The sequence below is a fragment of the Typopeltis vanoorti genome, chromosome 8, assembly GCF_054136105.1.
Source record: "Typopeltis vanoorti isolate ZY-2024b chromosome 8, IOZ_Tvanoo_1.0, whole genome shotgun sequence".
Classification (NCBI taxonomy): Eukaryota; Metazoa; Arthropoda; class Arachnida; order Uropygi; family Thelyphonidae; genus Typopeltis; species Typopeltis vanoorti.
This window is the reverse complement of record NC_143556.1, coordinates 108,529,810-108,556,592: the sequence shown is the minus strand read 5'-3', so window position 1 is coordinate 108,556,592 and position 26,783 is coordinate 108,529,810. Positions and strand designations below refer to the sequence as shown.

The following is a 26,783-nucleotide window of genomic DNA, read 5'->3' as shown; positions in this document are numbered from 1 at the left end:
AGCAAAATTTGGAATAGATACAGATAAATCCGATATACAATATAAATATGTACCAGATGGAAGTAAAACCTGTGTTAGGTAGCTAGTTAAGTGGGTTTTTTTTAAGTTGTAAAAATACTATCCTGGTACTTACTTCATACATTGGCAACGTAGACCTATGGCATGGTGTATTGTCATAGGAAAAAGAATTATCCGAAGAATATACACATCAATAAATAAAACAGATCGGGAGAAATGTTTAGTGGAATGAACATATTGACCATCCAAACGGCACACGGATAAAATATATAAAAAAGATAAGCATTATATCCATAATATTGCTATAGTATCCAAACGTTATGTTAGTTAAATGGGCATTTTGCATGCACATCATTATTCACCTGTACACAGGTCTAAAGGCCAGTTCGGTGGGTAAACGACTGAGAAACAAATATGCATCTTTGAATATAGAATAGAATATTATTCTATATCAGTGGGTTGTATGGAAGTATTTTGAATTTTATCTGTAAAACAGAAAGGATTTTTTATTAATTTTATTAATAAGCGGTAGTTGCCAATCTCAGCTTTCAATAGTAGTGCTCAAAATTTGGCTACTCGGTACGTAGGCTCATTTGCTAAACACAACCGACATTTAGATCCTAAATTCAATGCCCTTGTTGCTAAGCAAAGTGCACATCATTCTTTTCGCGGAAAATAGATAGTTAACATCACAGGATGCCCTTTTTCTAAAATTGAAATCCTCATTCTTTCACAAGGATATGATTTCTCCATAATTTCTAAAAGGATACCTTAATTAGATTTCGTTTTCTACATTGAACGGAACCTTATTCACTCTGTCTAATGGGGATGCTAATAAACTTCGTTTGGAAATGTCATCCGTCCTACTGAAATCCAAGCTTCCACCTACAAACATCACTTTAGCTGATATAAAAGTTTTACAATCCTTAATATGCAAGTCATCTAATTATTACTAAATCTGACAAGGGGAAGGTTACACTTTTTATGTGTACTGCAAACTATTAATGACAAGTCGCGCTTTTATCACGGAATCGATCGTAGTGCCAAGAATCGGTTTACAATCACACTAACAGACAACTCAGAAAACAACTCAATCCTACATGATGTTGAAAGCCTCGATGAGGACAATAGAAAAACTTATTTTGCTAGAAACTGTAGATTCTATAATTTCCATAAGAAAGACTGTCCTATTCGTCCAATGTTTGACTGCATAGATTCACCTACTTATCGAACAGTATCTTTAACCTTCATATCGAAAGTTCAGATTGCAAACTCCCGCTCATAAAAATTTTCATAAAAAATTCCATAAAATTTCTTCCGATTTTCTAGATAAAGAAAAATGGTTACCTTGGATACACAGTCTCTCTTATCACTAATATTCCACTTGAAGATACGCTACATCTAATTTCAGAAGCATTTCCAAAGGATATAGTGAAATTATTCTACTTTGTTAGTGTGGATATATTGAAAAAGTGCCAGAGACTTTACTGAACAGCGTTAACTCAGTAAATGACTACTACAAGGAGGTTACGATTCGATAGTTATTATTTTACTATTAGCGCTTTTATTAAAAATAAATTAAACCAAAGGAACAATCTCCTTATAAATTACTGTACATTCATTAAAATCATTTTTAGAATCATTAAGTGAAAAGAATTCGTTAGCCTAAAAGCTTACAAGAACAAAAATGCTCACAATACAAGCTTTAGCTCGTTGCGATCGTTCCAGTACTATTTTCCCCTTTAATTCGTTTTTTTTTCCTTCTTTATTTGAAGGTGAAAATCTTCTTATTAGTAAAAATATCATGTTCCCGATAAAATGATAGCATTAATATATGACATCCAAAATTTATATAATGTTTATATTTACTTTATTTACTTAAAAAAGATATATATATTTTTTATGTCATTTAGGTATATCATTTTTATATTATACATAAGCAATATAAACAATAATCAAACTTAATTTCTTTATAAAAACAAAACTAAATATATTTACTGAATATAGATGTCTTCCACATGATAAAATTACAGAATAAAAACCCATAAACAGTATAAAGTACCACAAGATGGAGGACTAAAAACTTTATGACGTGAATCCAGAGAATCCTCTGAGGAATTTCTTCAACCTTAGAATCATTTTTTGCTTCTTGCTCAATGAATGACTTACGAAGAGACATTATGTACTGCAGTTACTAAAAAAGATAAAAATAAAAAAGATGAGTAAAATGAATATTTAACTTAATAGTGAAAATAAATGAAACGCAGTCATTGTCAGTCAACATTAATATTAATCTATTTCATTATATAAAACAAGAGTGAAATATGAAAGCCAAACACTTTTGCGTCACTCCAGTAACAGAAAAATATCGTTAGCTCAACTGTAGCATACATAAATAAGCATTAAAAAATAAATGAATAAAAAATCAGCTAACGCTTTTTTTTTCCTGTAAAGGGAGTCGGCGAGGCTGTTTTAGTCCAATCTTGCTTTTGGAGACTGAGTGAGCAGTTCAATTTCCATTGGCAGCCAATTAGTTATCACTAATTAATCAGTACGCAGTGAAGAAGGCTGCTAGTAAGCGCCGCCATCTCGTGGTTCCTAACCCTAACACAAAATTTTTAATGTCTGAAAATAGTATGTTCGACGGCCGATTTTCTTGACGTTTAGGGGACGAAAAAACCCAGTTTCCGGGAGAAAAATCTCGCTTGCCATTGCCAGAGAACGACTAACTCGGGAACCGGTCGAGAAAATGCTTAGAAAATGTTCCTCTAGTCGGTGACTAGATTTAAATCCAAAAAATCAATCAAAAATAATATAAAAAAGACCAACTTTTTTTTTGAATGAACTAAATAATACCATTTTAGGTAATTCACTATAAGTAGAATTATGTTAACTTAATAAACAACCAGGATTTAATTCACAGACGTTTTTTGTTAACATTAAATATTAGACATCTTTTTCTGTCTATATGGCTGACAGCATCTTCAGGAAGTTATTTAACATAAGAAAAAAGACAAAATAACTAAACGTTTCACAACAGCCATTGTTTTCATAAATTGAGAAACGCTGGGATGATAGTTTAATCAGATATATCGGGCGCTTTATGTGCAGTTTCAATTTAGATTTTTTTTTTAGATTCGGTCTGCGATATCGCTGGCTTATGAGAGGTCTTCACTGTCACATATGGTAATTATTGATTTTCAAATGTTTTTTCTTTTTTTATGGATTTCGGAAATATTCCAGTTTGACGTCCATAGACCTTCCCACAAGAACATGAAAAATGTACACTTATAAAAGGAAACTTTTCCATTAGGGGAATGCAGGAAACTTTGAAAGGTTTTAACTGGTTTCAAAGTTGTTATAATGTTGACTGATTTTAATATTTGGAATATTTTTCTTGAAGCAATGCCAACGTATGTTAAGTATATCGTGCCTTTGTAATTAATTTCTGGGTTATCAGGGGTTAGGTTCATAAGAAAATAAAAGTTTCTTTGGCACTTTTTTCTGAACAGCCATTTTGGAGGAACTCATTAAACAGGATTAGAAGTTCTTTCGTTTTAATTTCATCATTTTAGTATATTTAAAGTTCTAATATATAAGGTTTTGATAATACTTAGTTTTCGTTTACGATAATACTTAGTTTACGTTTAGGGTAATGGATCCTTCCTGTATATACCCCTTCTTTTGGATTTCTTTCCTGTAAACTCTAATATGGTAAGATGGAAAAATACAATAACTGTTCCCAGAAGAGGAGATTAAAGCTGGTGGCTGCTTTTCCTGTCACTCATCATATAGGTTTTAAGTCATGTCATTTAGGAGCTAGTCAAATATGTTGTTGAAATCCAGATGATCCAGACTTTATTCGCGGATATAATTGTAAAAGGGTTACGTAAAGGACACGTTTTGCTGTACATGAATCCTAAGCCAAAAGTGAAGTAGAGAATTTTAAATCAGGTATTGCATGAATTCTCTGCCATATCATAATTAGTGTAACTCATGAAAGTAAATGGTGTATTATGATCGACGAAAAGCACATTTAATATTTAAATATGTCGTGAAGGAATTGTAGTTGTTCATTTGAAAAATTTCATTCATGAGATTGGAAATAAGCAATAATTAATTATCTTTTGTATAAAACAATCCTCTGATGAATATTGCTTTCTATCGAAGGGGGAGAAGCATTCGCTCTACAAAATGGCAAACGCTCTGCTACTCCAACTATTAAAACGTATTTGAAGCCACTCAACTGTATTTATAGTATAGAAAACTATCATAGGAAAGAAAGATATGTACCACCTCAAAAAAGTAAAGATCTAAAAAGAAATGATCAATTCTAGATTCCTTGATTATATTCTCTGCTGCACAGTATGGGAGAAGAAAATAAAGCACTCACAAAAGTCACCCACGAATCGGTGGTTTGAAATGACTGGTATACTGGAAATCAAATGTAAAATCTTACATCATTTAAAGAATCAACGACAGAAGGAGGAGAGAGAGAAAAGTTCATTAATATTAGAAGTCTACTCAAGCTCTGCAGTGCTGAACAGCAAAGCTAGATGGAACTAAAATGATTGTTGAAGTAAATTGCATGACAGCAAGGGATTCCTATCAGAAATGTCAACATTGGTGACTATTCTGAGATCTGCCATTTTGGTAGATTTAAGAAAATATAATATTAAAATAAACATACCAGCAGAATCCTGATGTTAGAAATAACTTAAAAAAGTATTATTTTTGAAAGCATTAACGGCTAAAATTGCATATAAAATCCCGAAGGTGTGCTTAGAACAAATTCTTATAATCGTTTGATATAGGTATTAAAGTAAGTGACAAAAATAAAGTAGATGGAAAAATTCTATATGTTAATAAGCAATATATTACTTGTGTTCAACAGTACAGTTTTCCAGGACTTTCTATAAAATTGTATACGGATAAGATCGATATCGATATCAACATATTAATAGCAAAATAGGCGTTTGATACCAAGATGGCAGGAAAGAGACCCAAAGGAAGGCCAAGGTCTAGGTTGATTGATTCGGTCAGAAGTGCCTTAAAGGCACGAAATGTTAGATATGACAATATCGGAATGCTTACAAATAAGAGATTGTGAGAAATAAGAAATTGTTGATAGGTGATTAATAGTAATGTAAACTTAATCATGCAATGTTGTCATAGTAAACTGAACAACCCTTAGGGGTACATATCAGAAAATTGTTGACGATATCAATGGATAACAAATTTAAATGCACCAGTGCTGAGTACCAAACATTGGAATTTTAAAATAAGGTAGTAGTAGTAGAATATTCTGCCTTTATAATCGTGTGTCATTGGCGTTTAGGCTGGTTACTACCATGCGCATGGCAAGGTTGTAACGAGCTCGTAAGAACTGCTTTGACTAATTACACATCTAATTTTAAGGAGCTTACTAAGAAAATGTGTCAAAGGAGGGTCTCTACTAGTAAGTGACTAAAATTATCGTGTTTCGACTTTAAAATTCTAATTTTTCAAAGTAAACTTCATTTAATATGTTTCGAATTAAACTTTTTAATTGCAGTAATTTTTATTAACACTTTCCAGTGCCGTAGCGAGGGCGTGGCGAAAGAGGGCTCACCATGGGCGCACCAAGATTTGGGGCGCAAAACGTAAAAAATTAAAATAGATGAATAGATATAAAAGTCCGCTATTGCATTTTTAAATTTCGGCAATACATCGCTTTGGACACACTGCAACTCATTTTGATGGGGTTAATAGTAAGTATTTAACATATTGCATTTAGTAAAATTTAACTTGTTACATTTAAATTTTTCTAAATTTTTGTCATTTTTGGGTTAGGGGGGTGCAAATTAGACACTTGCCACAGGCGCTTCATACTCTCTCTCTCTCTCTCTCTCTCACTAATTTTGTTCCTCTTTTTTGTTGTCTCTTCTTCTCTTTTTGTTTATTTTTTCCTGATAGATCGTGAAGAGCCACGTGATGCGTGGATGCGAACCGCATGAGACTCGTGAGCAACGTCGTGGCCACCCCTGCTATAGGCTGTTTATGAGTGCTGCACTGAAAGTGTTCCAAGACTAGAAGAATACTGGACAGAGCGGCTTTCGTTAGAGTGGTGCGCATATAACTCCTCATCCATGTCTGTAATGAACAAACGTTGTCTCGCTTTATGCAAATCCAATGTTAAGAAATGGGAAGATCTGAAAATTTAATATTAAACGAATGCGGTATTTCTGAGACCAGAGACGTCTGATATTTACGAGAAGTAATTTGATCCTTGTACACTGGAGAAGCAAATTGCCTTTATTCTTCAGTCTGGTTTCGAGTTATCCAATGGTGAGAATAGGTGGAAGTTATCCAGGAAATCTGGGGAGAAGAGGAATCACCCCCAGTGTCGTGATTCAGCATAAACATTTAAGGAAGAAAGCTTTATGTAAGATCGAAGTTTCCTTGAGAAATTCTTAGCATCCTGATGCCCATAGCAACAACTATGCATGTTGCAGAGTAGCTGTCTGTTACGACTGGTCAGGCTGTATTTCCGACACACATGTATTAGAAACTCTTCGCCATAAAAGTTTGTGTACCTAATTAGCCCACACATGTGTCCGTCCGTAAATGTGTGTGTGTGTGTGTGTGTGTGTGCGCGCGTGCGTGTGTGTGCGTGCGTGCGTGCGCGTGCGTGCGTGCGCGTGCGTGCGTGCGCGCGCGTTCCGGTAGGAAAATACGCTTATCATTGCCCTTAGTTTTCGAGAGTGATTCGCGAAACGATAGCGACTTCCAGTGCCAGTGAATTCTCAGAATTTGAAAATAAATTTTCTAAACTAGGTCGAAAAGGCAGACGTTTGAACCTCTATCCCGAGCATATCTACGTGAAGCAATCTTCACGTAAATATTTTTGAAAGAAATATTGTAAACAATATACTATACTTCATCTACAATATCTCTTTCAAGAATCTGAAAAAAGTTAATGTTTCGTATTTCAAGAAACCGCATTCTTCCTTGTAGTAGATAATGAATTTGAGAATCACTGAGCTTTATTGTTTTGTAGTTTGAACTGGTCTTACCTGATATACTGTCCGATCACATAAGGGAGAGCTGTCGTCGACACACTGCCAAGAAGAGTCAGTTCATGCTGAAGGGGAGAAAGAAATAAGGCGATGCACGAATTGGTCACCAACACGCGAAATCATGTGCTTTATACGTAAAGTTTTCCAATTGTTATACAAGTAAATAGTTACCACTTTAAAAACTACCATGATCATAAAAGAGAAGTTAATTTTTCGACGTGTAATAATAAACAACTCATTCCACAATACGGATTGATTACCCTATTAGCGGAATGGATTCTCCTTTTTTTGAACTGCGCAGAAGTGTCGAAGGGTCTCGCATCTGTGAGCGTACAGTACTAAGGCACATATTTTTTAAACTCGTGTTTTGTAAATGAGTGTATGTATATGTGTTTTCTCTGTTTTCTGCGATTCTAAATTGCAAAAGTCTGTAACCCTGTTTTTTTGAAATGTAGTGGATGGGCTAAGGGTTAAATAATACAAATACACTGATCTGGACGAAACATTGTATTTTCTTCGAATAACTTCAACTTTCCAAGAAGCAGGACGGTAACAAATTCACCAAAATTATCTGGCATCTAACCATAAACTTTCATTCTAGTGTGAACATCGAGCCCAGAACTTGTTCCTTAAAATATAGAACAGCTATCCTCTTGCATATACAACCCAGCGATCTTCACATAAGAGCAAGTAATTTATTATTGTTCATGGCATATTTTAAAAAATCACTTAAAAATACTTAACTCATCTTTCCATTACATGCCATAATTATATGACAGGTGTAACTTATTCTCTCCGCTTAATCTACCGTGTTGACCAAAACTTAACCTGTGTTGATTAACTAAGTCACCTTTAGTTGTTAAATTAATACAAACATTCTTTGTCTCCAGAGAAGATGAAGCCAGGGGACTTTCTATACAAATGGCACATACGGCATCGTAATTCTGAATGCATTACGGAAGTGTTGAACAGATATAATAATTATTTGGTGTGTATACTAGGATTGAGGAGGTTTTAGGTTCCCAGTCATATACCTGAAGAAGCACTTAATTGAATGTGCATCAACTTAAAAAATTCGAGAGAAATTTGTAGTGCAGTCTTCATTCACTAATGAATACACTTTATAAAAATGTACTAAGGCATTAGTTTAAATGTATAAAATGCATTCTTTACTGTATAAGTTTAAACAAAATCATAAGCCAGAACGTTTGTTAATACTTCATGTTCACATGATAGTGAAGAATATTTGTAATTTTTTTAGAAAATTTCTTCATTGATAGCTAATGATCTTTAAACAAAGATTGCAATTGAGTTTCCACGGGACGATTATTTTCAAATGAAACAGAGATTATTAATTGTTGAGTAATATAACCAATGAAGCAACATATGTCTCAAGCCAGCAAGTATTGCGTGAAAAGCATCACAGAAAAGATCTTATCGCTTTTCAATAACAAAAGAAAAGTATTACAAAGTAATACTTTTATCCTATGCGCGTATGTCAATAGATCATATCTTTCTTCTCTATAAAAATCCGATTATATGCGAAATAAAATGTGAAGAAATATTTTTTAATTAATTCTATTTAAGAAATTATATTTTATTTATTAAAGGAATCTCTCATTAGATACGACATTTGATGAAATCCCGACTTACGACTGAGGTGGAAACTCAATTAAGACAAGAGGATGAGTTAATGGGAAAAGTTAGTAGTCTCATACTAAGCATGGTTGGGATAGTTTCGATGATCAAGAGTAAGCAAGTGACATCGGGTGAGGATCAATAATCTGAAGTAAGCTATATAAAAATTGAACAATTTTCTTGTAAAACAGATTTTATTCAGATATGAATAACATAAGTTCAATCATTTGAATAATATAAAATGTTATTCAAATGTTATTGGAATAACATTTTATTCAAATATGAATAATATGAATAATATAAATAACACTTATAAATATGTTATTTAAGAATCGCAGTTATATATTTAATAGTAATTAATATTTGAAGGTTTTATTAAGTGAAATTTAGCCTCTTTAAAAGAAAAGCGTTTAAATGAAAATCTGCTAAACCCAAATAATATTTTAATTTTTGAGAATATATATATATATATATTCTCAAAAATTTTTGTATGTATATATATATATACAAAACCCTATGAAAAAAGTTTAACATATTACTCTTAAAACCTACCTTCATATATTCCAACTTTAAAAGGCTATGTAAGCCAGACATTCAAAATATGAGTTTACTCTTCGCAACTCTTTTATACTATAAATTCTCCTTAAGCCTTTGATTAATATAAATGAAAATACACGTGACAATTCATTGCGCCAGTAATTGGCACCAGGAAGCTATTCAAGGTTAAAAGATATGAGCTGAAGAAAGGAGTGATTGTTTTATTATAGCAAAACGTAGCTATTAATATTTAATTTAAAAAAAATCTACATGAATATCTATTCCTCTATTTACGTGATAGTTTCAACATCTGAAGTCATTGTAATTGCATCATTATATACCTGTGCGTTTCGTGCTGAATCATTGGTTGTCTAAGAGATGAGGTGTTTTTGTCTTCTAGAAATGGCTTCGATCAGAGTATAATGAAAATCTTTCTCTGTTTTCCGGCAATATATTTATAGAATCGTTCTTAAGTTTTAGTAAGTACTGCACTCCGGTATTTCTTCCCATTTGTAAGTTATAGATAACGTAAAAATGAATCTATCTTGCTCTTTTACTTCTAGTTACCTAACATATCATTATTAATGTTATTGGTATTAACAGAAACATTGGCAGCAAATAATAGGGATGACACTATGTTGAAACGAATATAGGACCAGCATTTTTCAGAAGCTCAATGGACTACTCACATATCATTATGGAATCCAGGTCTTTCTTTGTACCACATCGCACTTTCCATTCTTTCTGATTATATTTTTCACTAATTCGTGATAAAGAGAGTAGAGGAAAACTGTTTTCCTCTATTTTCTTAGAGTAGAGGAAGTTTTCTACTCTAAGAAAATAAGAGAAAGAGAGTCTCGTTCATATCAAACGTTATGTCTGTCACAGTGATGTTATCTTTAAGACCGAGATCAGCGGTGCATTATGTAGCATACACATCAGCGCATTCTGAAAAATAGGCTGAAAAAAGCAAGATTCTTTAACCATTGCCGCCATAAATGCATATCCTTCCATAGATGGAAAAATGCTAGTGATACCCTCAGGTGGTACATGAGAGTAAAAGTACATGTTATTTGCTTATTGATTGGATCTTCCTGGATTTTAGAATTCTCCACTGACTTATGTTGGCCTTTTCACAGGAACAGGAGATTTTGTAGACAATTTATGCATATGATTGATATATTTGGAAAGGAACTGTGATTCGAAATGAAATAGGAAAGCTGTCTTGACGGTTTTTCTGAAGTTTATACTTTTTAATATAAGTAGAATGTATATGAAGAATTTCTACCGTAAAATTGTAAATACAGGGCGGCCATAAAATATATTTCCCTCTTTGGAGGTATCTGTAGCTAAAACCAATAAACGGAATGAGACCAAATTTTATATTGAGACTTTTGAAGGCATGGGGAAATGATTTCCGCGAAAAAAATATTTAGTACCAAAAGTCACAGATAGGGATAAGTTTGGCGTTGGCGGAGCTGAAAACAAGCGATAATCACATTACAGGCAGATAAAATGGAATAATAACATTTCGATAGTGTAAGCGACAGTTATGTCACTCATTCCAGCTGGATATGCGGCACATTACAATGATTATAATAATAATAATAATAAATAAACTAAAACAACAACTTGCGAGAGACACAGAAATTAATGTAGTGATTGAACGCACAGGAAATAATGTTTTATTCAACAGAATCAGGGTCCCATCGACCACATACACGATTTTCAATGTGCTGACGAAAAGTCAGCACATTGAAAGCACAAGTTAGTGCTTGCACACGACTGAACATATACGGATAGAAGTGAAGCATTTTCCCTAAGATTTTCCAGACTGCACCATAAGCCATATCAAGTTTGCGAGCTATGGCACGAGCACTTGGACCAGTACTGGTCTCTGTGTTGTCGAACACCGCAGTAGCAACGTCTGTTACTGTCTCTTCTTGCACTGCTTTCCGTCCTCTGCCGGATCTAACTCCTAGTGATCCAGTTTCTTCAAACATCTTAATCATAGTTCTCAGTGCTAGAGCTGACATAGGACCTGTACGCAGGTTATGAAGCCTTCTAAATTCCCGAAGGGCCGCTACGGCATTGCACTGTTTAAGGTAAAACAACTTAACAAGTAAAGCACGCTGAGGCAAGGTAGTACGCATATTGAGAACAATTCGTCAGTAATTCGAATAATTGCCTGAACGTTTCCAATCCCTTTTTAAGTGGAATTGGTAGCGCTGCTGCCACGTACTGTACACACAATAAAATATGCATAATCCTTTTTAGCTGCGTTTACTGCAAATATTTGACTGCTTTCGGCTCCGCCAGCGCTAAAATTTCTCCTATCTGCGACTTTTTGGTACTAAATCTTTTTTTCGCGGAATTCATCTCCCCATGCCTTCAAAAGTCTCAATATAAATAAAATGGTCTCATTCCGTGCATTAGTTTTAGTTACAGATACCTCCAAAGAGGGAAAGTTAATTTATGGCCACCCTATATTTTGCGTTTATCATACCAAAGTAATGCATGATGTTGGCTTTATGATATAAAATACTTTTGGATAACCTTTTGAAAAGGAAATTATTGGATATAAGACTACATGCAGTCTTTCTTCTTTTTATGAATATTATCCCTCATGGGTGCCTCTGTTTTTAATTGTGTTAATTCTGAGCATTTGCCTTGGATAATGAAGTGATCTGACATGACGGTGTTTAGCAATCTGAGCGAGCTACCTGTAGACATCAAAACATGTCTTCTCCTTCTCAATTTACTTATTATAACGTCTTTAAATGGGAGTTTGTAAAACATGTGAAATACGTTTAATACGCTTGTTTGCAGGATTGCATGGTTGGTATGAATGAAGCCTATACCTCTAGATACGTAGAGGCCCAAAGTCTGATGTTTTTCTGCTGTCTTCCCTGCACAACCCATCAATGGAATCCGTTGAGAAGCATTCAAGAAAGGCAAACCCATTGATATGTGTGCGCATATATGCGACACTACGGGAGGAGTCTACGGTTGTGATCAGTAGCTATCATTTTACTCTGTAATCATGAAACAGCATACATATATTACAAAAAGTGTTTGGACATGTATGGGATTTTGTTATTTAGAACAGTTTCCTCCTGTACAAGAAAAGACATGTCTACCATAACATATCTAGATTATAGAGTAGAAATCTCCAAAACATTGCTACAAGATTATGGTCCTTCAGCAGGCAGGAAAATAGCCAGTCCTTCCAGACTTCTGCAGATGAACGCTGCTAACTCTTACTATTTCTCGGAACCTTTACCACCCCAAAAATAAAAAATAAATAAACACTGCACGCAAATGTCAGATCTACTTAAAAATCATTAGAAAGGAGACAATAATCTGGTGTCTAGAATGTAAAACTGTTTTGTTCGTTCATCTTTATTTTAGATCGTTCCATACTGTTCAAGATATATAAATTTTGGACAGTATGAAAACAGAAATTCCCTTTTAGCGCCATCAAGACAGTTCTTTTCCGGATTACGATTATTGATAGAGAGAGAGATGGCTGAGTGTAATGATTCCAGTTCCTCTTGAAGAGGAATCTGTTTAAGTTGTTTTTATAACACACAGATTAATATACTGTTCCTCTTGAAGTGGCTAATAGCACCTTTCTTTGAAGGAATAAAATAAAAAATAAGGAGGTTCATCGGGACACATGCCCTCTAGGTACAAACACTTTTCTTTTTTTTATGTCCACAACCACGAAAGTTTTAAAATCTATAACATGTTAATGCTATATGTAATTAACATCAGAGATAAGACTAAACATGTTTTTCTCAAGCTTCCAATAAACTGGGTGATAGCCTTGCTCTGTGCTATTTACAGAACCAAATTCATCTATCCACCTAAATATTTTTATAAGCATTCGTGCAAGTATTGAAATTCTAATCCGCAGCCACTTAGTTAAAAAAAGCAGCGACCTCTCCAGTTGGCTACACAAGCTTAGTTGTCTCAACCAGGAAAATGATTGAGTAGAATAAGGCCGTGATTTTCTTTTCATTGCAATTGTGGCAGAAGCACCTATGAGGCAAGTGCGTTATGTTAATGCCAAACATTGTGTGTTTATTGAAATACACAATGTTTGGCTGCTTGCTGAAAAACATGACTTCCTGGCAGGGAAACCATCATCTCAGTATGAGACTGTCTAACTTATTTTCAGTTAGACAGTCCTGATGAACGTTCTCATAGTACTACATAGGTTTCAAACCCAGGTTTTTTAACCGAAGAAAACTGTTGCACTCTCCTCGCATCTGAGTTAGAGGCATACACTATAGACGACATATCTCATATCTCCGAAACGGATGTTCGCCGGCAAATTTGTTTGTTTTTCATGGAGAAAGAGCCCTAATTTCTAAAAAGGAATGAAACTGGGATAATTTTTCTGTTGCTTCAGAAATCTCATGGTCACAGTTCTTACAGAGCAAAGTTTTCTGGGTGAGGTATGAAATCCTCAGTTTTCCAGAACAAGTAAATACAAAAGTAATACTTGGAAGAGTTTTCACTTTTCGTCCTAGATCACACCAGGATTCAAGTTTTACATTATTTTAAACGGAAACAAGAAATATGGCTGCTTACAGAATACAGAACATAGCAAATAGCGTTATTATTATTATTATCATTATTATTGTTAGTAGTAATAGTAATGTTTTATTAAATGTTGGATAAAGGGACTTAGTTCATGTACGTATCAATTCATATGATAAAACTTATTGTGTTATCATAACGTAAACTGTATTCTATAATAACAACATAGTGATAGTAATAATAGTTACATAAGAATAATATAATATTCTATTATTCTCATTCACTCAGGAAGGACGAATAAAATAAGATTAACTATTAATGTTATTATGAAATTTTTATTTCTAATGGCAAAGAAAGAAAAACAGTTACTATTAGAACATTAGTTTATCGAATACCTATACAGTAATCGTCAACAAAGATGCTCAAGTTATTTCATAATACTCAAATTCTGTTTTTCATGAAATATCAATTTTTATCAATCGAGAAAACGTGTTACAATTGAAAAGTAAATTATTTGACCAATAAATAAATAAATAATATAATATAATATAATAATAAATAATACAATGATAACGTGAACATTTTCTCCTTGCCAAGACACGGCATTGATGTGATATGAGTTCCAAATTTTTGTGGGATATATATATATATATATATATATATATATATATATATATATATATATATATATATATATATATATATATATATATATATATATATATACACCTTAATTATATTCTCTAACAATTCTGAATAGTAGGAAACTCCTACTATTTATACTAGTAATGCAAGTGTTTTTGAAATTTACCTATTATAAGATTGTTTTTAGTAAATAAGAATACAGTTTGCCGAAAAGTTTTGTAATAAAAATTTCCACTACAACAAAATTCGACAGATTCGACAATATTATTGCCTTATTTCTTTTTCTCGCATGGGAGAAAAACGTAAGATGTTACTCTTATAATATACCGGATGTTCTGTTGCCAAAAATAGTAAGCAAATAATCATTTCAAAACACAAAGAAAGAACATTGTAAATTCACCCGATGAAAAAACAAATACCATATATTTTTCTTTTGTTATTATCTGGGTTTTTGTTTTCTTAGTACAAAGACGAAATCACTCCACTTAAGATGGGAGAATAGAAGAGGGCAAAAATCTGTAAATTTTATTTCATTATAACTAATAGAGAAATGCCAGAAAAAAATTATTTATGTAAGAGTTCTAACATCAGCAGATATAAACAACATTTTCTTCTAGTTTAGATACGTGGCATTGTTGAAGTAACTGAACTTTCGCTATTATTTTACACTAAAATGCACGAGAATGTTGCAAGTGATTTTTAAAATCAATTCTTTATAAAATATCTGCCGATTGAATAGATCTGTAATCCCACCCCGAAAAACAAAACAAAACAAAATTATAACATAATACATACGCTATTCCTTTTAAATAATTCAAATCATTTTTTCAAGACAAGTGTATCAAATAATTTATAATTTTTAGATAATAAAAGTGAAACTGATCATTTTAAATTAAGAAATAATTTTGGCATAAATACTTAATCAGCCTGTAAAAGGAATGTCAGTATTTCTGTGTTTAGTATGTCTGCTTATCAACAATTGAAAACGAAAAGAGACATTCTTGATGTATCTCGCACTACAGCTTGAGGCACTTTAGTGTGACTTTTGGAGAAATGTTCTTTCTGTTCTTTCACAATAGCAGTGAGAGTAATCTAAGCCTTTAGTTTCTTCTTCAGCTAAGAGGATTATCTCGGGTGTTTCTAAGAGTACATTATTTCAGAAATAGTAACCAGCAGCAGTAGAAGTAATAATATTTAGACTTTTTTTAAGAAATAGAAATAAAAATAGCACTACTGAACTTTATTTTGTGTGGTATACGTATAAACAGTTTTACATATTGAAAACATTGAAAATATAGAATTTTGCTTAAATATAAAGAGCCAATAGGCTTCATTTCGGAGATATAAACATTATTTAAATTAAGGGGATATTAAAACCCCACGTTTCATATTCGGTTTTAAAACAATGTGGAATTTAATATCCCCTTAATTTAAATAATGTTTATATCGCCGAAACGAAGCCTATTGGTTCTTTATGTTTAAGTAACTTAATGGGTACACCTGTTTGACAACTCGTATAGCAGAGTATATATGTTCTTTTTGCTATACCCTTTGGTATTAATTTGGTCTAACTACTCGCTGATGAAGCCTCAAAAAAGGCTGAAACCGGTCTGGGTAGTGACCTCTCATCATAATGTAATAACAGCATACATTTCCTAGCAAATGTGTTTTTACATTATGGAAAATACCTAAGAATAGCGATCAGAACTTTACCACCTTTGCTGCGAGTTGCCCGGTATTGTACTACGTACTAGGACTACTTGCATTAGCTCACGCTAGTGATCGTCGATACTTTTATAGTTTACTATATTCGGCATGAAACTCTCTGATTCCAATCTTTGAGTTTCTTATTCGGTTTTAAAACAATGTGGGATTTAATATACCCTTAATTTAAATAATATAGAATTTTGTTTCTAAAACTTAGAATGATTTCAGCAGACAGCTGATTTTAGATTGCAAAGAAACAGTACAGAATTAGGAACTTCACGGTACAACAACATTATTGCTTTATTTCTTTTGTCAAAATGGTAAAATAAAGCAATAGATTTTGAATACTGTCTGTGAAAGTTTTCAAACGAGTAGAAATTTAGAGTAGTTATGTAATTGAGTTCCAGGAGAGAAGAGGAGAGGGGGAAGGCAGTAGAAAATCTTCGAAATGAGCATAAATTTCGAACCATTCCGTATACATCCTTCATATTATATTTTCAATATATCTACAGTGGTTGCGCACTGGATATTGTAGTAATATGCATCCCAAAAAATCCACTGTAAGCAAAAGACATAGGCGAAGGGTCCCTGATAAAATATCATTGGATATAAATTTTTGATACTAAACCAGAATCGGAAACCCAGTAAAGCAGTTTAACATCATTTGTTTGTCATAAAAAATTCTTTTCTAAACCTGAAATGTCACGATCCATATACAATCATCCCTCGACTTACGTCCGGGTTCCGTTCCATCCGGCAGGACGTAAGTCGAGTAGGAGGTAAGTCGTACATTAAATGAACAGAGTTATAAAGGTTAGGGAATTAGCCGTAATAAGTATACTGTCATTTTAATTTTTAAACCTTATTATAAAACTGTACTGTGTTACTGCCACTATAAAACAGAAGACTAGTCACCCAAATCTTCCTCCACAATCACATCTTCATTACCTTCTGTGTGAACGATCAGGCTGTGAGCTATAGCTTGATGGCTGTGACTCTTCTGGTGTAACCATTATTTTTTTGATGAAAATGTCGAATGCGCTTTGCTTATTCCTCTTCTTCTTTTCATCATAAATTTGTTCATAGCAAGCAGACTCATCATGTACTTTCATCTCTATTATTAAGTAGGGTTCAACATTGGGGTCTATGTCTTCAGCCATTTTGAGAACATCGCTAACTTCAAAAAACATTTCTGCAAGCCCGTTCACTATAAATTGTTTAACTACCTCTTCCTGTTTCTCTTTTTCCTGTTCATTTACCTGTTCGACCAATTCTTTGTTAGTCAATTTGTCAGGGGAACTTTCCATGAGTTGAATTATGTCGTCATCATTCACTTCGATATTCGAGACTTTTTAATGTCTTTTTCCATATGCCACTCATACATTGAGAGGTCACTTCGTCCCAAGCCACAGAAATATTTTTAATAGCATAATAAATATCGAATGTCTTCCAGAATAGCATGAGAGTCTGGTCATTTCATTCAGTAGCAGAAATGGTTTGCGAAATGGTCTCTGTAGATAATAAGCCTTTAACACTGAAAGATCCCTGATCTGTCGGTTGGATCAATGAAGTAGTGTTTGGAGGGAGAAACATGACCTTAAACTTGGTGAAGATCACTACTATAAGACATATAAGACAGTTGACTCGGAGCATTATCAAGAATTAATAAAATTTTAAATTCTAACATTTTCTTTCACACAGGAGCCTTTTATTTCCCTCGCATAAGAGTTGATTAAGGCATCCTAAAACACGTTTTGAGTCATTCACTATTTATTGCTCCGATAATGAACTGGGAGTATGCTTCCTAATGTTTTTGAAGATTCGTGGATTCTCACTGTACCAATGACGAATGGTTTCAGTTTATATCCAGCCACATTACCTGTAACAGAATCGAAATGCGGGAATTAAGAGCTTTGAAACTAGGTATAGATTTTAGCTTTTTGTGGATAAATATCCGCTCAGGCATTTTTTTTCGAAACAAGGACGTCGCATCCATATTAAATATTTGCTGTGGCAAATAATTTTCCTCCGTAATAATTTTATCCCATTTTTCCACAAACTCCTTGGCAGCCTTCTCAGCACTTGCAGATTCCCATACATTTTCACATTAGCAGCGCAAAACTCTGCTTGAATCTCATGAACCAACAGGAAGAAGGGTTGAATTCGTAGTCATAATCGGGTTCTGCTTTCTCCTTCAACATGTTTAAGAGACTTAGTGCCTTAGCGGTTATGGTCAAAGTGCTAAGGGGGTATGCGTTTTTGGTTCAAGTCCTCTATCCATAATGTAAGTAGCTTTTCCATATCACGTTCGTTTCAAGATAAATTGTTCGCCTCTTTTACTGTGATTCTTGAGTATGTTTTTTGATTGTGCGTGTAGGGACATGTTGCACAAAACATCGCGAAATATTTAACGATAAATACACAAATAACCTATTTCTCAAACACAAAATCAACAGAGGATATGTTGAAGACACGTGACGACTGCCGAGAGAGGTTGCTGCTGAAAGCGCTATTGCCACTACATGCTTTACCTCACGCTCGCTTGCGTCTTGTTCGAAAGTATGGTCGAAAATGTTATTTATTCCCTAATGGCAAGCATGTCAAAATCGTTTACCTCTAAGGGCCAAATTAAGAATTATATATCAAGCCGCGGGCCGTAACAAAAAAAAAAAAAATCTCGAAATAAAGAGGAAACAGATTCTTTAATATTAACGTTAGCGTATATAAGTACAAAATACAACGTGTTACAAAAATACATAAAAAATATAAAGTTTACATATTTAAATAAAATTATATATATATAATTTTTTTGAAGAAACTTGACAACGTTTTTCATTAACGAAATCTTCAAAATTTGGTTGAATTTTTTCAGCTGTAGTTATTTTCAATATTGCTTGAACATACTGGTCTGTTAATTTCGATCTTTCCACAGTTTTATTATTCTTTAAAGTTGAAAATAGTTGTTCTCATAAATATGTGCTACCGAACATAGATGAAATACGCCTAATTGCACATAACACATTGGGGTATCGATCGACTGATAAATAATTATAGAACTTTGGAATTCCAACATCAATATATATTTTTGTTTCAATACGGAATCACATTGAATTTCGATTAATTCCAACTGTAAATTGTCATCATCAGTTTCAACATCAATCGATAGAGGAGAAGTAAATAGGTGAACTTGATTTTCACATTTCTTAAAATCTAAAAATCTTCTTTCGAATTCATTTTATAATAACTTAATTTGATTAGCATATTCTGAAAATTTCAATTTCGGTGATTTATGTAATAATGATTGACAACATTCAAAATGGGATAGATTTTCTTTTTGAATTTGTTTTTGCCAAAGTAATAATTTCTGTTTCAAAATGTTAATATTGTCAAATATTAACATTTGGCAATATTAATAGTAGCTACTTGATGTTTGCCTTGTAGCGCGTAAGATTAAGTTGACTAAGGTGACTTGTAATGTCAACTGAAAAAAGCCAACTCCTCTATCCATTGATCATTTTTCCAATATTTCATATTCATAATTTTTTGATTCTAAAAAAATGGTAATTTCGTCCAGAAATTCGAAGAATCGCTTTAAAACTGGAAAGCCATCTAATTGTGTATAATAAGATAGATCGCTATATTCACTTTCTATATCTTCTAGAAATTTACTAAATTGGTGATGATTAACCCCACGTACACAAATATAATTTACAATTTTAATGACATTTTTAGGACATGTCCAATATTTAAAACTTTGGAGCATAGTGTTTGCTGATGAACAATGCAATGAAAAAGTTGAAAATTGAGGCATGTGTAGCTCAGTGGAAGTGGCGCTTGCGTCCTCTGCGTTAGTCGCTCGAAGTAAGTTCAAGTCTAGTTGCCGACCGGAGGAACTTTTTCTAAGCCTTTCTTCAACTGATTTCTGAGTTACTCGATTTCTGGCACGGCAGACGGGTTTTTCCTCCCGGAAACTCGGTTTTGTTTTATCCCATAAACTGAAGAAAATCGACAGTAGTACCCACATTATTTCATACAGTTGCATATCTTGTTAGGGTTAGGTACCAACAGATGTCCGCACTTGTTTGCCGGCCTCTTCATCGTGGCTGCTACAATTAGCGATAGACATGGAACAGCTATCTCTGATTGACTACCGGTAGAGATTGAACTGCCCACTCTGTCTCCAAAAGCTAGTAGGGTATAAAGGCCTCGTCTACTCCCTATAAGGAAATTAAAGGAGTTAGCTGATTTATTTATTTAATGTTGAAAATTACTATTACTTTGTTCTTTTTCTTTGCATTTTTCTTTTAAATTTGTAACATCTAACCCATACACGGTACCGTTGTACTATAGGTTGATCTACCAACCTCCCGTGTATGGGCTCAACATTATAAAAAATAAATAAACTCCTTTAACAACCCCAGTCATAGCAGGAGCACCATCAATTTCAAGACAAACTAGCTTTTTTTAACGCTAAATTGTATTAATTCAAAACTTCCATAAGGACGTCAAACATATTAACTCCAGTGGTTGTATTGTGCATAGGAATAATTTCTAGAAGTTTTTCACTTACTTTTAAGTTCATATCACATCCACGAATAACGACAGTCAGCTGAGCGACATCCCGTACATCTGTGCTTTCGTCAATTCCAAGGAAATAGATCTGAAATGTTGGAATTATTGATTTTAGTTGACTCCTTATGTTCTCGGCTATATCATCAATTCTGCTAGCAATGGTATTTCGAGATAAGCTTATATTTTTAAATTTCTTTAATTGATCAGGACACAACACTTCAACTGCTTTAATAATACATTCGCGAATAAATTCCTATTCAGTGAATGGTTTCGACTTGCTTGCAAATTAAATGTGTTAACAAATAACCGGTTTTTACCGTAGCTCTATTACCTCCAATATATTTGGTAAATACACTTTGTTGATTTTGAAGTGTCAGCTTTAATTCTGACAATTTATCTTCACAAAGTTTCGCAACATATTTCTCATAGTTTCCTTTATGATTTGTGTCGTAATGCCTTTCAATATTATATTTTTTGCAAACTGCAATAGAGTTTCTACATATCAGGCATAATTTTTTTCCTTGAATACAAATTTGTAATTCCTATTTTTCTTGAAAACTACGACATTCTTCTTCAATTGAACGGTTTTTTTACTCATACTGGTTGAAGATTTTGACATTATTTTTATAAATTCTTTATTAATTATAAAGAAAACACTACACTTTCTTACGATTTGAAAATTGCTAACACCTAGCCTCCGATTGCTGTGGTCAGCGGATGTAGCCGCGTACTTAGATTTGCTCGTTAAAATTCATAACATTCGATATTTATGCAGTGGTGTAACAAGATTTTTTGAAATGACAAAGAGAACATTATGTCCTTTAGAAATTGCAGAGTAGTTTTGCGTATACAATATTCTTAAGTGGAAATGTTAAATTTTTAAATATGTTTATTTAATTCGGCGTTGTAAAAAGTTAAATAACCATATTGGTTACAAAGTTTGGCGGGCCGCATGTTACTTGTTGGTGGGCCTCATGCGGCCGCGGGCCGCTTATTTGACATCCCTGCCTTATGGGATCACGAATGTATCTTCGAGAGGACGTAAATTGAACGGACGTAAGTCGAGGGATGACTGTAATGGTATTTTGCAAGGAAAGAAAGCAAAAGGTCATTGTATATAGAGGCTAATGACTTCATATCACTTGCCTTATTATGTATCCCATACTAAAGCAAATAATATTAGAAGCCATTAATCTCTGTATACAAGTAGCTTAGACGGGAATATTTCACGCGCAAGACTTTATTTTGCTTACTTTGGAAAATGATTAAAACCAAGTATATAAGATTTTTATTAATAAGGTCAAGCACTTTTTGTCTACTTGTATATGAGATATATACGAATTCTGCATTACTTCAAACTTGGTATCTCTCCCGGGTCTGGTTCCCACTAATGAGTCCTCAATAAAGGTCAAAACTGGTCTGGCTGGTGCCCCTTTCCATTATGCATTGCATTATACATGCCTTAGATGGGGGGGGGGGGGGGGTATGCTTTTCATTATGGGATATATATACTAAGGCAAATGATGTAAAGACATAACCCTCTATATACAAGTACCTTAGACGTGAATATATTTCACGCACAAAGCTTTGTTTTCTTACTTGGGAAAAGCATTAAAACTAAGTATATACATTTCTTGGTATCTTTAACGTATAATACGTCCAAGGTAAAAACCTTCTCTCTCTCTCTCTCTCTCTCTCTCTCTCTCTCTATATATATATATATATATATATATATATATATATACTTGTGGGGGCTACGTCACCCTGGAGGGGCCTACGCCCCCTCCCCATGTTCCAGACTGGTAGGCCGGTTTTCCTTGAATTCTGATGACTCGAATTTTGAAGACTCGAAAGGGGTTCCCCCCCCCCAGTTCCGGACTAGTAGGCCTGTTCTCCTTGAATTCTGATGACTCGAATTTTGAAGACTCGAAAGGGCCAATCCCCCGCCCCTGACACCCAACCCCCGAGTTCCGGACTGATAGGACGGTTCTCCTTGAATTCCGATGACTCGAATTTTGAAGACTAGAAAGGGGGTCACGCCCCCCGAGTTCCTGACTGGTAGGCCGGTTCTCCGAGTTCCGGACTAGTAGGACGGTTCTCCTTGAATTCTGATGACTCGAATTTTGAAGACTCGAAAAGGGTTCTCCCCACCCCTAGTTCCGGACTGGTAGGCCTGTTCTACTTGAATTCTGATGACTCGAATTTTGAAGACTCGAAAGGTTCCCCCCGCCCCTGGCACCCAACCCCCGAGTTCCGGACTGATAGGCCTGTTCTCCTTGAATTCCGATGACTCGAATTTTGAAGACTCGAAAGGGGGTCACGCCCCCCGAGTTCCGGACTGGTAGGCCTGTTCTCCTTGAATTCTGATGATCGAATTTTGAAGACTCGAAAGGGTCCCCCCCCGCCCCTGGCACCCAACCCCCGAGTTCCGGAATGATAGGACGGTTCTCCTTGAATTCCGATGACACGAATTTTGAAGACTAGAAAGGGGTTCCTTCCCTAGTTCCGGACTAGGGAAGGAACTAGGGAAGGAACTCAGGGGCTACCCACTCAGGGTAGCCCCTGAGTTTCAAAACGTTTCAAAAAATGTGACATACAGACGTAACATACAAACTCGACATAAAATGGCTTATCGTTTTATATAAGGACTAGATAAGGACTAGATATTTCGCATACCATCGGGAATTTTTTTTAAATTTAAACACTTTCTACTGCATTTGCCAAATCTCTATATTATCCATACTGGTAAGCACATGTTGATAAAAAAATTATTGACTGGAAGCTGGATTTAGTTTATCATGTTTGCTAATTACACAGAAATTAGCATCTTTATGGCATTAAGTTTTAATTTTATTCTTTTTAGAGTTTGGCTTAAAATTTTGGAATAGTGCATAAAGAGAGTGGCACGATTTTTAAAATTAAAATTCGAGTATTTCCTCCCACAAAACAGGCAGACTGAATAGATAAACACACACACACACACACACACACACACACACACACACACACACACACACACACACACACACACACACACACACACACAATTATCAAATATAATTTATTTGCTTCAACTGCATCACCACAAGTATAATTCTTTCAATTAATTTTTCAAATTGTCTTTTAAATGTGCTATTTCTTAATTAAAGTTATCAGAATTAACTATGTTAATTCTATTCACATTGAAAATTGTAATTCATATCAAGTGAAGTTTTCCCCCACAATTATAATTTAAACAGTTTAGTCGATTTTTGTATCACATTTAGCAAGCTAAAATAATAAATGCTACACAACATTTAATATTTTAGCCTACTCTGTTTTTCTGCAAACCTTAATCTGAACTTTGTGTCAAAATCCAGATATTATTTATGGTATTTACATTTTTGGCCGAATCAGTTCTTTTTTTACGTCTGCTGTAAAAAAAAGTCGAATAGGATGAAATAGTTTTTTTTTAAATACAATGAGGTAATCAACTTATCTATATGAAGATAAGGAATGCAGAGGCTCAAGAAAAATGGCAATTGAAATTACTCATATTTCGTCCTTGGATATAATGATAAAATTCTTCAGAAGTATTCTTCATATAATATTAAATATCCTTTATTATATTTCCAGAGTGTCTACAAATATTCTGAAAATTTTCAATAATATGTTGAATTTTACTAGATCTCTATACATATCTCTACACACATATATGACATATCTTCAAAATTAATGTACTTTACTTATATGAAGATGTTTTTATTTATTTTAAAGTCTTTATAAATTGATCCTTAGAGGTTATTGGAACTTTTTATATGTATCCAGGATCCCAGCACCACATTAAATATCATAAATTGCAAAGTATTAGTTAAAATGAAATATCAATATATTTCTCGTTACCACTAGAGTCTAGTGACTAGACATCTATTGTCTAGTGACTAGACAATAGGCTCAAACCGTATTCATCCACCAACGAAATATTTATAGTCTCTGCAGAGAGAATAAAATGATGTATCTGGAGACAACAATGAAAAGATAACAGTAATACCTAATGTTAAAAAGGTACTTGTACAGATATGCACACGTTTTCTTGCATTGTACATGAAAGATATTCTCAAAATTAATTAAGAGTTTATATTATATGAATGTACATATGTGTATATAATGCAAATGCATTACATAAATTTTTGTAACTTTATGCATATCGTACCCTGGATGAGCTGTTGCTCTTAGGTTACACATATGATTGCTCAACATTTTGTACTATTATAGGAAGCTTACAAATAAACATGATTTTTTGATTTAAAAAAAAAGTTCCCTTTTAACTATAATTGAATGTATGGTTGGATGGATACCATTTTCAATTGTATTTTCGAGAAGAATATCTAATTTAAATTTAAAATATACTTCTAAATATTTTTTTATTTTCTAAATTAACAGATCAAACTGTTCAGTTTCTTCCAGAAAAAAGTGCATATTAAAAGAAATACATATTTAAGATATTTTAATAATAATCACACCCCAGAACCGTTAAAAGCCTTTCCTATACTAGAACCGCAGGTAGATTAATAATAAGATATTTCTCCTTTCAACCTTCCTCAGACTTCTAACAAACAAAATAGTGAGGACGCACTGGGAGATGAAAATCATCCTTTATGAAAAAGACATCTACAAATGTGCATACCACAATGGAATTCGACCCTGGAAGAATATACACGCTATCCACTTGGCTAACTATGCCCTTCAATCTCCACCCAATGGGAAATACGTGTTATGAAACCGAGTACTTCACTTGTAGACATTGTTTCACTTGACATTATTTTAAAATAATGATAATGTAAGGGTTATTCCAAAGACGTAAATAAATGGATACAGAAAATAGGTCTATAATGAAACCAAAATTCGAGTACTAGAGTACGGATAGTTTCCTTATGATTATTCTTCGTAGAAGTTACATTGATATTAATTGACAATAAAGAAAACAATATGAACTTTAATAAGTTTTTAATTAATTATAATTAATTTTTTCGAAAATTAGATTGTTCCAAAGTAATCAAAAAAATTGTTTCTGCAATGAGGATTCCGTTCTTTCTGTCAACCCTCTTTTCATAATAAACGTCAAAAATAATATAATTTAAAGTAAGCTTTCATGCACACAACAAAACGTTGTGTGCGTGAAAGCTTACTTACACGCACACAATTCACAATTCATAATTATTAACGCACACAGTTGTGTGCATGAATAATGTTTCAAGCTTTTCCTTAATACTTCCTCAAATGTCATATCTTATGATACCTCGCAATTATAAACTTATTTTACCTGGTTGTTAAAGCGAACTATTTTCCCTGTTGAGATTTTTAAAACAAGTTGTAGATAACTGTTTACAAGAAACTAGTTATCTATAAATCACACTATAGTATAACGACGATTTCATTATTCTTAGGAGAGAGAGCCAAAAAATTATTCTAGTAGAGACAGACAGGGAAAACTTTAGTGAAAAGCATAATCCTGATTACTAAGAAAGGAAGGAAACCGTTGTTATGTTTATTTTCGAGGTCATGAGCTCCACACGCTGTTCGTTTTTAAGCTTCGAAGTACGTGCTTTGGCATTCAGTTTGTTTGTTTGGTTGGTATTATGAGGAGATCTTTGAAGCGAACAACGTAAGAGTACCAACATTTTTGTTTGCTACTCGAGGAAACTGGAATGTATGAATTCATTATTCAAAACTCAAAACTCGTAAAATCACTCATCGAAATCATTGTTCTACTTTTCATGAAGATCGTAGAAAAGCAACAGACTTTACTCAGGCGTTTAAGCAGTAAGTCTCTAGCAATTAAATTAATCCCGTACTCCATGAATCTTCTCAACATTTTTGGCGTCAGAGAAAACTGAAAATCATTCAGACCTTTCCAAGCTACCTAGGGAATGATTTGCTCCTTCTACGAAAACTTGCCAGTCAAAGAGATTGTGAATATTTCACTTCTCTCGAAGATTAATAAAAGCCTATCTTCTCTGAATATCCATTTTGTTCGTTTCTTCAATTTTCTTCTTTATTTTTTATTTCTTCTTTTTTGCT

General features: G+C 33.7%; 1 protein-coding gene across 7 annotated transcripts in view; it reads right to left on the bottom strand.

Moving 5' to 3' along the window:
• LOC150104267 (acyl-CoA desaturase 1-like) overlaps window positions 1-26,258 on the bottom strand; it is a 32,882-nt gene extending 6,624 nt beyond the window's left edge. Inside the window, exons 1-5 of one of the 7 annotated variants that reach the window (XM_090396874.1) lie at window positions 26,026-26,258; window positions 20,722-20,811; window positions 8,730-8,870; window positions 7,074-7,141; window positions 2,017-2,212 (exon numbers count right to left, since the gene is read on the bottom strand). In XM_090396874.1, the coding sequence (XP_090253000.1) occupies window positions 2,017-2,197 (181 nt within the window). In that variant the 5' untranslated portion in view covers window positions 2,198-2,212; window positions 7,074-7,141; window positions 8,730-8,870; window positions 20,722-20,811; window positions 26,026-26,258. Of the gene's footprint in view, window positions 1-2,016; window positions 2,213-7,073; window positions 7,142-8,729; window positions 8,871-15,362; window positions 15,431-20,721; window positions 20,812-26,025 lie in introns of those variants that run through there. The other 6 variants (XM_090396872.1, XM_090396873.1, XM_090396875.1 and 3 more) reach the window with 6 other exon arrangements.
• Between the last annotated feature and the right edge of the window lie 525 nt (window positions 26,259-26,783).